At 41.2% G+C, this 12610-nt stretch overlaps 1 protein-coding gene across 1 annotated transcript; it reads right to left on the reverse strand.

The window, feature by feature from the left end:
* Positions 1-502: 502 nt before the first annotated feature.
* Positions 503-10111, reverse strand: LOC139473014 (L-proline trans-4-hydroxylase-like). Its single transcript, XM_071255517.1, has 9 exons — positions 10091-10111; positions 8993-9071; positions 7544-7625; positions 6518-6628; positions 4710-4801; positions 4060-4150; positions 3601-3730; positions 2587-2738; positions 503-2397 (listed from the first exon to the last, which is right to left on the reverse strand). The coding sequence occupies exons 1-9, from the start codon at positions 10101-10103 to the stop codon at positions 2293-2295; spliced, it is 855 nt and encodes a 284-aa protein (XP_071111618.1). The 5' UTR covers positions 10104-10111; the 3' UTR covers positions 503-2292.
* Positions 10112-12610: the final 2499 nt, after the last annotated feature.

Consider the following 12610-nt stretch of genomic DNA (forward strand, 5'->3'; position numbering starts at 1 on the left):
ATCCTTTCTTAGAAACAAAAGTCCTGCTGATTTGCGAATGTAAATTCTATTTCAATTTATACTTTTGCCCCGAGATTCTATAACTTCAAGTAAATAAATTCCATTTTTTAAGATCCGTGGTCTTGTGGTACAGCGTCCGCCCGGAGAGCGGAAGGTCCAGGTTTCGATCCCCGGCCGCGTCATACCAAAAGACGTTAAAAGATGGTACATGTACTTGTTGTTACCCTGCCTGGCGCTCGGCATCAAGGGGCTAAAACAAGGACTGGTCGGCTCGGAGTCAGTATACTGTGTCTGAGTGGGGTATCTCAGTGGGCTAGCACTATAAATCGGCATCAGTCCGGACTAGTACAAGCAGCCACACAAACACACACACGTACATGCACGTCGCTATATAAGTGCAATAATCTTGGACGCGACATTAAACCCCATTTCACCTCTCCATAATACAGACTCTTTAAGCAGATATTTGATTATACACTCTTAAAAAAAAGAAACGCACAGGTAGATTTTTAGTAAATTTATTGTACTTAATAAAGTCGATATATTTCATTTAATATCATAGATACAAATATGAAATCTTGGAGTTCGATAGTCACATATTGACGTTGTACAAAGGCACTGAAAACTGTCGGCTCGGAGTCAGTCTACTGTGTCTGAGTGGGGTATTCATGTTAAACTGCGGCATGGTATCTCATTGAGCTGGCACTACAAATCGGCATCAGTCCGAACTAGTACAAGCAGCCACACAAACACACACGTACGTCGTTATAAAAGTACAATAATCTTGGACGCGACGTTAAACCCCATTTCACGTCACCTCACCTATAAACTTTAAATGAGCTTTAAGTTTGCCACTCCCACCTTGAAACTACCTTACAGTTGATTCAACCCTGATTAGGCCTTAAAATTCGAAAATGCCTTGAGTTTGGCAGCCATTGTTTACTCTGCTGTTAAATAATTAGTATTTATTAATGTGTGATAATGTGTGTATCTTGCTCCATAAATAATTAAAAAACACTGATGTGTAAAAGTGTATTTCATTGTAATTATGAGATTTAAAAAAGTAAGATAAATCTGTTTGAAAGCACACTGGGGCGTTACTTTTTCTTCAATTTTTTTATCATTGCCTTAAAAAAGGTTTTGAAAGGTCTCAAATTTGATCAAGTCCGATATGAGTATCCACCAGGAGTATGAAAATTCCTTTAAAGGAAGCCATACATCGCCACCCATCGTCACACTAGTATTGAATTCCCTTGCTACACAATACAACCTCCCACAAAGGATAAATGCATAGAGGCGTACTAGCACTCATCCGGGGATTAAGCAGCGCTTTGAATGAGTGCTAGATGGTTGCCTTATCTTCCATCAAATGCGGGGGCACGGGTGGCCCAGTCGTCTAAGGCGCCGCGACTCGCTGTGCAGAGTTGCGACTCTTGGGCACGCCAGAAACCTATGATTGTGGGTTCGAATCCCGGTTCGCCCCGATTATGTTTCTAGGTTTGTCAGCACCATACCCGTGCTGGGTACTCACCGACGTGGTAAACGTCTGAGACTCGCATCCTTTCTTGCTTTCCTCCCACATTAAGCTGACACGCCGCGATATAACTGTAATACTGTTAAAATACTCATTGAAGTATTGAACCCAACTCACTCACTCACTACACCACTTTCCGGCTTTATTCGACATGATGTCAAGGGTAAATACATCCACCATGCCCATATCACAAGGGGTGTTATGGCGAGAAAATGAACGATTTACCGGACACCCAAATGTGTCTTCAGAAAACGAATAGTACATTTCTCATCATCTTCGGGACAAGGATAATTGCATTTCATCAAAAACTTTATTTGATTTTTATGAAGATTAAGCAGCAGAGAAGGATTCATAAAGCGGCATTGAAGCAGCATTAAAGCATCCATGAAGCAACAATGGAGCAGTCATGAAGCAACAATGTAGCAGTTATGAAGCAACAATGTAGCAGCCATGAAGCAATAATGTAGCAGTCATGAAGCGGTATTGAAGCAACATTAAAGCATTCATGAAGCAACAATGTAGCAGTCATGAAGCAACAATGTAGCAGCCATGAAGCAACAATGTAGCAGTCATGAAGCAACTATGTAGCAGTCATGAAGCAACAATGTAGCAGTCACGAAGCAACAATGTAGCAGCCATGAAGCAACAGTGTAGCAGTCATGAAGCAACAATGTAGCAGCCATGAAGCAACAATGTAGCAGCCATGAAGCAACAATGTAGCAGTCATGAAGCAACGTAGAAGCATCTCTAGGGAAGCCCTATCCTCTGGAAGCTATGATTGTCTTATTGTCAGCAGGGTTCATGAATGCTTTGCCATCCATGTTCGTGAAGTTAGTGCACTCACGGATTGCAGTATCGCTCACCTGCAAGAAAAGGCGTGATGTAATGGTAGCTGTCTCTGCAAGCGGGCATTTTCTTAAATCTTATGGTTACCCTATTTACTTAAATACACTTTCTTAGAAAAAAGCCACTTATAAAATACAACGTTTATGCATATAGCGAAGACGCGCAACAATATATGTAACTAAGTTTCTATTGAAAATATTTCTTACGATATCCAGCTTGTTATAACGAGGGAAGTGATGCTCGACAACGGGGTCGTTGCTGGCTTTGTTGTAGCAGGCGATGAACACCCAGCGTCTGTTGTCGCTCAGATTGGCGTTGCTGGTGTGGAGAACGTTGCAGTGAAAGAAGATTGCGTCACCTGTAAAGGAGTTGTATTATGTAAAAGATGGTGACGTCACCTGTAAAGGAGTTGTAGACTGTGAACGAAGGTGACGTCACCTGTAAAGGAGTCGTATTATGTAAACGATGGTGACGTCACCTGTAAAGGAGTTGTATTATGTAAAAGATGGTGTCGTAACCTGTAAAGGAGTTGTAGACTGTGAACGAAGGTGACGTCACCTGTAAAGGAGTTGTATTATGTAAAAGATGGTGACGTCACCTGTAAAGGAGTTGTATTATGTAAAAGATGGTGACGTCACCTGTAAAGGAGTTGTAGACTGTGAAAGAAGATGACATCACCTTAAACTTTTTGCCGTCAGGGAAAGGAGATGGTGGCATCAGTTGAGGAGTTCCACTTCCGGAATCAATCTGAGTGATTTCTCCGACTTAGGTGAGTGAGTGAGTTTGTTTTAAAGCCGCTTTTAATAGTTTTCCAGTTATATCACGGCGTGTGAGCTTAATGTGGGAGGAAAGCCCGAAGTGATGCAGGTCTCAGACGTTTACCACTTCGGTGAAACCCAGGAGCACGGGTATGGTGCTGACAAACCTGGAAACATAATTGGAGCGAACTGGGATTCGAACCCACAATCATAGGTTTCTGGCGTGCCCGAGGGACGCAACACTGCACAGCGAATGGCGGCGCCTTAGACGACAGGGTTACCTGTGCCCCCTTCTCCGACTTAAACCAAGTTATGGTTGATATATAATTTCTCCATAATTTTGCAGAATGCCCTTTGATCGCGTCAGTTTTACTCGGCCATAGGTTTGAGTGCTGTAGATCTAGTATAACTTGTCAGATCTAATTTAATCTATCTTTTGAAGAAGCTGTCGTGTGACAATACCTGCATTCAACTCCACATATTTCAGAGGCAGTCTTGACTTGAGCTGTTCCACCCTGTCTACATCCGCCCCTGTCTGACCTCCGACCATGCCGTGTTCGATACGACCGCACTTGTGAGAACCTTCCAGAATCTTAAAGATGAAACCGTACATTTGGTAATGTACTGACGCTGTTAACGGTCATGAAATTACTTACAAATGAATGTTTTTGTTTAAATCGCGTTATGGGTCAATTATTTTGACTGTTCATCCTGTATGACCCCGGTTTGGAATAGTTTCCGGCTTCGGGAAGAGACAATGAAATTAGATCTAATGAAACGTCACCAAAGACTTCGTTGTCTGCGTATCTTGGGTCGTTGCTCAAGATATCAAACAATGGTTTTTGTGGACCTGACTCGATTATTTACCGGCAATATTGCTGACGGTGGAGTAAACAAAACAAAAACTAATTTTGTTTTTACCTGTAAACATCCATTAGCTTTCTCACACTTGTCGATGGCGACAAACACACTCATCATGTCAGGGAAAAGGATCCCATTTTTGTACCAGTACCTGTAAGATACATACATGTACCTCATGTGTACCATTATCTTACACGTGCACAATCAATAATCGACGTTCATATAGCAGTTGATGATAATTGTCTTACCAAAAACAAAACAATTTTATTGTATCCTACGCTGCCACTATTTTTTAACAAAATATAAAAGCATAACTTATAAACATTTGTAAACTGTTTTAAGGCTTCAGTGGCCAAAATGGTAGCGAGCTGAGAATCATTTGAGAAATGTCATGCGATGTGTAAGGGTTCGAATCCAAGACAGCTGCAAAATAGTGATCGCATCTCTTGGACAATTACCCTCTTGAAGATCCTGGTTAGAACTGTTCTTCGCAACCCATGCTTGTCGTAAGAGGAGACTAACGGTTTGATGCATGCTATCGTATCCCTTGATGCTCATGGTGTCAAGCCCTGGATTGTCTAGTCCTGATTTATTTATTTAGTTAGTTAGTTGTTTGGTTAGTTGGTTGGTTTGTTGGTTAGTTGGTTAGTTAGTTAGTTAGTTGAAATATTGGTGAGTGCAGCGTTAAAAGAACAAACAAACAAACAAACCCGTAATCCTGATGCCAGACAAATCGGCCACCAGTCCTTGCCTCCTTCATCATGAGTTTAGAGTGGTAGTGATACACCTCGCCTCCCAGCAGCTGAAACCCAAAATAGAGTACATGTGGACCCAGTGTATATCACAGTGACCCGTGAAGATCCGGGTTAGAATAGGTCTTCAGCAACCCATGCTTGCTGTAAAAGGCGACTATGCTTGTGGTTCGATCCCCTGGCCGCTTCTTTTAATAAGACGTTAACCTTGTTGTTATCCTGCCTCCTCTAGTGGATAGAGCGTCTGTCCGGAGACCTGGAAGGCAGATGGTTCGATCCCCTGGCCGCCTCTTTTAGTAAGACGTTAAAGGATGGTACTTGTTACCCTGCCTCCTTGGTCTAGTGGATAGAGCGTCTGACTTGAGACCGGAAGGCAGGTGGTTCGATCCCTTGGCCGTTTCTTTTAGTGAGACATTGAAAGATGGTGCTTGTTGTTACCCTGCCTCCTTGGTCTAGTGGATAGAGCGTCTGCCCGGAGAGGAAGGTAGGTGGTTCGATCCCTGGCCGCTTTTGGTGTTGGTAAAACGTTTAAAGATGGTACTTGTTGTTACCCTGGCGCTCGGCATTTAGGGCTAAAGCAAGGAGTGGCCAGCTCGGAGTCAGTATACTGTGTCGGAGTATTTTTCAGATAGTAGCGGGGCGGTGAGGTAGCCTAGTGGTTAAAGCGTTCGGTCGTTAAGCCGAACCCCGGGTTCGATTCCCAACATGGGTACAATGTGTGAAGCCAATTTCTGGTGTCTCCCGCCGTTATATTGCTGAAATACTGCTAAAAGCGGCGTAAACCATACTCACTCACTCGCTCACTCACTCACTCACTCACACACTCAGTAGCTGATTCCTTCAGTTGTGTGGAGTGTCTGTGAGGATTTACATCATATTTTGCAATATACCAACTATATCACGAGGGGGAACACCAGACTTCACACACATTTTACCCATTTGGGGAATTGAAGCCGGGGCCGGGTCCACAGCAAGACGTGCTTTAACCACCCCGGCTCCAAAGCTATTATAATAAATGAAGCACTTTTTCCAGCCCAGGGATCCTGTCAGCTGAACACATACCCTGCACATTAAGTTTGTGGTGCAGACAGACCATCATCAATCGGGATTCGAACCCACGAACAGGTAAGGGACATAACTCCGCACATTAAGCATGACGACGAATACCCACCTGTTGCCCCTTTAAATAGAGAGCAATGTTTTCTGCACATACTGATTAACACGGATTTTCAAGTTCCGTATAATCCATCCTCGGTGGTCCAGGCTATTATATCTCCATGCTTTTACGATAAATACCCTGGACACAGTCGCCACCAAAGCTTCGTTGAAACGTGACGTCACCATCTACATCACAAACACACCGTTGGCGATTCCCTCGCACTATTTCATTAAAATAGGGCTCGCGTTGTTGTAGCGGGTATTTATCAGTTGAGAGGCGATATAATACACTGAATTAGCGAGGATGTTGTAGCCACAAAAGGAGTTCGTAAAAAACGATCGTGGGAAATAAGAGTACGCTATGAAAACAGGCCTTGTGGAGCCATCATCTTGAACATCTTTAAATTTTTATCATGCCAATATTTAAAATTTTAATAGTGCCAATAACAAATTAATATTCCGTAAAAAGTTGCTCCCATCCTGTACATCCTTACATAAAGTAAAAGCTTTGATATGCTTTAATTTCTCGTTTATGTAATATCATAATTTATTTATTTTTAATATTAAGATTATTTACAATTCAATAAAATTATTTCGAATTTTCTTACTTCGGCGCAGGTTCCGGCAATTCTTTGACTTCGGGACAGCATTCCCGTGACGTCATTTCCTGGTTGACTCCAGATTGTTACGCGGCTTTTCCTCCCCTCGTTGTCATCAGTCTGTGGGTTAGACGTCACACATCGCTGGATACACTTGCAAGTGATATTAATCCTAAAACCTTCTTTAATAATAATAATAATAATAATAGAATCATGTCAGACAATAGATCCCACCACCCTCGCTCTTCCATCTTCGATCTTCACAAATCATGATGGGAGGGCGTGGTTTGGACTTTTGTACACATTTATTTGTCTGATGATCCTCTTGTGAAGCATGTCAAGGCTCATAATGAAAACAAGGCATTCCATAGTTTGCTTAAATGATGATTATGTGGGACATAATCACAATGTCAGTGTTGATTTTGTTGATGGTTCTGTACTGATGGGCGGTACGGAAATGAGTGTCAACCAAGCGAAGTGCCATATCAAATCAGGCTAGACTCAGTTTTTCAAAGCGAGGCTATCTGAACGACCACTGCATCGAGTTTATGTGCAGTGTGTTGAGATGGTCAGCAACCCTGTAGAGTCCTCGGTTAGATGAAGTCGGCTGGCCTGAAAAGTGAAACAGAAGGCTTTCTGTTTGCTGCTCAGGACCAGTCACTTCCCACTCGAAACCGTCAATGTGTGATTTTGCATCAAAATGTAAATATGGAATGTAGATTATGTAATGAATTTAATTAGACTGTCCAACACATTGTAAGTGGATGCCCAGCTTTGGCACAAACACGGTATCTTAAGCGACATGACCGAGTGGCTCAATCATTCTATTTCCGCCTTCGCCATGCTTGTGGTTTTGACACAGAGGTCCATCCATGGTACGACCCGGAATATGTAGAGGCCGTCATGGAAATTGATAAAATACCAAATTCATTGGAATAGGTCCGTATACAGCCTCAAACGTATCCAGGCCAAAACACCTTATCTTGTTCTTTTGTCCCGTTCATGAACTAAAATTGAACAACTTTATAAACTCACAATAAAGGAGTTTCTTTTTATTTCTTCGTTATCTTCAAACACTGATTGGATTTTCTGTAGTTCGTCCTTCTCCAGAAGGCCCCTGTAAAACAATGCTCAAAAACATCACGAGGAAGCATACATGAGTAACACCATAAGGAACAGACTCACATGTGTAAAACCATAAACAATGACACCAAGGACTCGCTTACATGTGTAAAGCGTGACCAAAAACATCATGGACAGACTTACATTAGTAAAACCATAAACAAAAACATCATGGACAGACTTACATTAGTAAAACCATAAACAAAAACATCATGGACAGACTTACATCAGTAAAACCATAAACAAAAACATCATGGACAGACTTACATCAGTAAAACCATAAACAAAAACATCATGGACAGACTTACATCAGTAAAACCATAAACAAAAACATCATGGACAGACTTACATTAGTAAAACCATAAACAAAAACATCATGGACAGACTTACATTAGTAAAACCATGAATAAGTTTGTAGCTTTTGTAATGCTGTCAGTGAGGACATCAGCCAAATGGGGAATGTAATGAAACTAAACAATTTTAATCAATCATATACCTTTATTGGAAAAAAACATATGTCCATGTATATGGAATCAAAGGAATCAAAACCAATAAAGATATGCTTTAAAACTACTTAAAACATATATTCAATCGAGACATTTATTGTTATAAAAAAAAAGGATGAAAAAATAACTTTAACAAAAAATGGTCACTTTTATTCTCAGCATTTGATTCTTAGCTCTCCGTTTATACATGTTATGTTTGAGTCTGATTGTGTGTTGCAACCTTTTTGGGTTTGAAATGTGACAATGTTTCTTAAAAATTTTAAGAATGTATTGTGTCTTTCGATGCAATCCGCAATATGTTTTTTGACGGAATACTGTATAACTCTGGGAACAATATGTTTTTTAAAAGAATCATAATGGACAGACTTACATGAGTAAAACCGTGAACAAAAGCTTCACGGACAGACTTACATGAGTAAAACCGTGAACAAAAGCTTCACGGACAGACTTACATGAGTAAAACCGTGAACAAAAGCTTCAGGGACAGGCTTACATGTGTAAAATCTTGTTAACGTAATGATTGACTTCAATTCGCCAACAGGGGCGGTCGGGTAGTCTAGTGGTTAAAGGGTTAGCTCGTCACGCCGAAGACCCGGGTTCAATTCCCGACATGGGTACAATGTGTGAAGCCCCTTTCTGGTGTCCCCCGCCGTGAAGTTGCGGGAATGTTGCTGAAAGCGGCCTAAAACCATACTCACTCACTCACTCAATTCGCCGACACTGTCTTCGGCTCCAAATGGAGTCTTGGACACAACAATAGAGAAGCGACATACCACTTATAAAAAAGAGTCAGTCAAAGAGAACCCTCAAATGTCGTTATGCATCTTTAAATGCGTCTTTCTAAAGTACAACCTACCTTATAAGAACATAGCCTTTTTCGTCAAACGATTCTTTCATTTCTTCAGTAACTTTAAATGGGGCTTTGTAGTTGAACTCTAAAAAACGTAATTATGTTTATTAAACAAATTAGCTCAAGAAAACATCTTCTTTGTCATATATATGATACACATTTGCATAAACAAGGACGAAATGTCACTATGTAAACACTCTGATATATTGATATACTTATTTGAAACATTAAGAGTGCTTTTGAAGTAAAACTTTGATGTTTACGTATACGAGTATTGTTTTATAAGACTGAAAACAATCAACACTTTCTCCTTGCACATAATGTTGTACAAACTGTCGGAATACAAATATACTTGTATGTCATTGTTTATCGTTTGTTAAAGGCTTTTCCCCTACTGATCCGTAGCTGTGAGGCGAAACTGGTGGTCCATTCGTCTAAGGCGCCTTTATCGCTGTACACAGTTGAATTCCTTGCCACATCAGAAACCTATGGTCGTGGGTTCGAATCCCCGTTAGCCCCGATTATGGTTCTAGATACATCAGCGCCATACCGTGCACGTGGGTTTACCCAAAGTGGTATACGTCAAGGACCTGCATTACGTGCGGTTTTCTTTCCACATTCAGCTGATATAACCAGAATACTGATCAAAACAGCGTTAAACCCAACTCACTCAATCACTCCTTCGGAGGGAGCTACACAAAATGGATTTGTACATTTGGTATCCCAGATTCACAAGGTGGAAATTCGAACGTGACATACAAATGCTTTTTTAAAGCAGCGTTAAGCCAATTCACTCACTCATTCTTGGGCAGGGGCGGTCGGGTAGCCTAGTGGTTAAAGCGTTCGCTCGTCACGCCGAAGACCGGTTTCGATTCCCGACATGGGTACAATGTGTGAAGTCCATTTCTGGTGTCCCCCGCCGTGATATTGCTGGAATATTGCTATAAGCGGCGTAAAACCATACTCCCTTACTCACTCATTCTAGGGCAAGTTCTGTTCACGTGTCAATCAATATTATGACTTGTTCACGATCAACATTAGCATTGATAATAATAGCGAGAAGATCAATAACAACCATTATGAAAACAAAAAATCGATAATCACCTGATCTTGCCATTGCGGTTGCAAAAAATACTCTGCAAGGAAAAGTATCATCATAATAAAACATAACGATGAGCCATCGTGGGAGGTCTAAGATTGGACATTATGTGCTTTAAACTGTAACAGAGTACAGTGTACTTGACATCACTCTGTCCACCTGTATTAAATAGGTGAGGTGAGATGAAATGGGGTTTAACGTCGTCCAAGATTATTGCACTGTGTGCACTTATTATGTGTGGCTGCTTGTACTAGTCCGGACTGATGCCGATTTATAGAGCTAGCCCTCTGAGACACCATGCCGCAGTTTAACTCAGACACAGTATACTGACTCCGAGCCGACCAGTCCTTGTTTTAGCTCCTTAATGCCGAGCGCCAGACAGGGTAACAACAAGTACCATCTTTTAACGTCTTTTGGTATGACACGGCTGTGGATCGAACCCCGAACCTTCCGCTCTCCGGGTGGAGGCTCTACCATTAGAACACGGAGGCGGTCTGTTATTAAATAGATGTTTACAGAGCACCAGATAACTTTTTGAGCAATTGAATTTTTACTCTAGGTTTTCTATTTTGATTGGGTTATCACAGTTTTCATAGGGTAACCAATATCTTTTCACTCATCTCAATCTCATTTAAATCAGATCTCAGTTCTCGCTACCGCTAAACAAAGATCTGAGGACATCCCATTACGGGTCACGTCAAAACAACATTTCATCTGACCAATCAATGCGTCGCTTACCAGATCATGAAAGTGACAGGCTGAGTGTGTTTTCTAATCATGCAACCTCGAAAACGTTAACACGGGGTATTCCTAACGACAGTTACGGCCCGTACGACTGATTCCGACAAGATTATCGTCTGTCTCTCGCTTGCGTAGGATAAACTTTTGAACGGAGGAGGCGTTGCACAGTACTTGGGAAGCACTGCCATACAATCTCAACCATATATAAGACGTTCCGGAATTTTCGTTTGTTCAGTTTTAAAAATTTTAATCGAGAACTGTAAGCGTAGTCTGAAATGGAGGTTGAAACGAGTGCCGTAAAGCTCGAGAAAGCTGCTTTCTAACTGACTGATGTCGACTTCTTGTTAGTCATTTCAGTGGGCGGTCAAAGTTCGCGAAAGGTCGTTCCTGACGTGACCCGTAATGGGATGTCCTCAGATTCTTGTTTGGGGGCAGCAAGAACTTAGATCTGATTTTAATGAGATTGTCACTCATTTATTCATCACCCTATTGGGTTTTTTCCCCAAAATTAGTGAACATTTTAAGAATTTTTTTTTTTAATGTTTTAGATGTATATAACTGTTTTAAATATATAGGCTTGAATCGGAAAGTAAATTAGCTCGTAATTGGGTTTCGGAAATTAGTTCCTTGTACGCATGCTGAAAAAGCTTCATTTTGTATTTACGCGTGCTGTTTTAATACATTTTAGCTTTTCTTTGAATGCATGCGTTTCTGTACGCAAGTTAATTAAAAGTTTATCATTTATTGGCCTAGGAAAGGGGTTCGCTGATCATGCAAACAAAATCTGGTTCGATTCCCAGGTGAGTTTGCTGTGAAAGATAATTATTGGTGCCCTCTGCCCTGGTGTACCTGAAATAGTACTAAAACCACTCACTCACTCACTCACTCACTCACCCACTCACCCACTCACTCACTCACTCACTCACTCGCAATGTAAAGTTACTTTCGGGTTATTTCTGGAATTCTCTGTCTCCATATTTTTTTCTATTCCAACCGGGGCCTAGTGGTTGAAGCGTTCGCTAGTAACGCCGAAGACCCGGGTTCGATTTCCGACATGGGTACAATATGTGAAGCCCATTTCTGGTGTCCCTCGCCCTGATATTGCTGGAATATTGCTGAAAGCGGCGTAAAAAACAGACTCGTTCACTCACTGTATTCCAATCATTTGCCAAATCTCTCAGAACAGTCGATAAAAGTATCAGAATTTGTTATACTAATCTTGTAAGTTTTTGTAACTTCCTGGAAAGCATTTATTTTTTTAACTTTAAAACAATCCCCTTTGCGTGTTAAAAGGAAGTTTACATTTATAGTTTGCATAAGTATGTTTACGTACTCAAGAAATCAGATACGTTTGAAAAGAGTCTCTAGAATTATGAATCACTTTTTTAGTGCTTAAGCAACCCATGCTTGCCGTAAAAGGTGACGGCTATGCTTTGTCGTAAGAAGCGACTAACGGGATCGGGTGGCCAGGCTCGCTGTCTTTGTTGATGCATGTCATCGTATCCAAATAGCGAGGATCGATGCTCATGATATCAATCACTGTATTGTCTGGTCTAGACTCGAATATTTGCAGATCGCCGACAAATAGCTGGAATACTGCTAAGCGGCTTGAAACAACAAACACACAAAGTAAAAAGCACACAAACAACTTTTTAACTGAGCTTATCACATCCACTGCATCACGAAGTATTGTTGCACATCGATAAAAGACAGAATTGGTCTTAATGCCCAGCAGCGGTTGTAGGTTTTAATTTATGGCTTCCATGTATGAAAACATACATGTT

This window comes from Haliotis cracherodii, unplaced genomic scaffold (assembly GCF_022045235.1).
Source record: "Haliotis cracherodii isolate W230 unplaced genomic scaffold, xgHalCrac1.p SCAF_26, whole genome shotgun sequence".
NCBI classification, from domain to species: Eukaryota; Metazoa; Mollusca; class Gastropoda; order Lepetellida; family Haliotidae; genus Haliotis; species Haliotis cracherodii.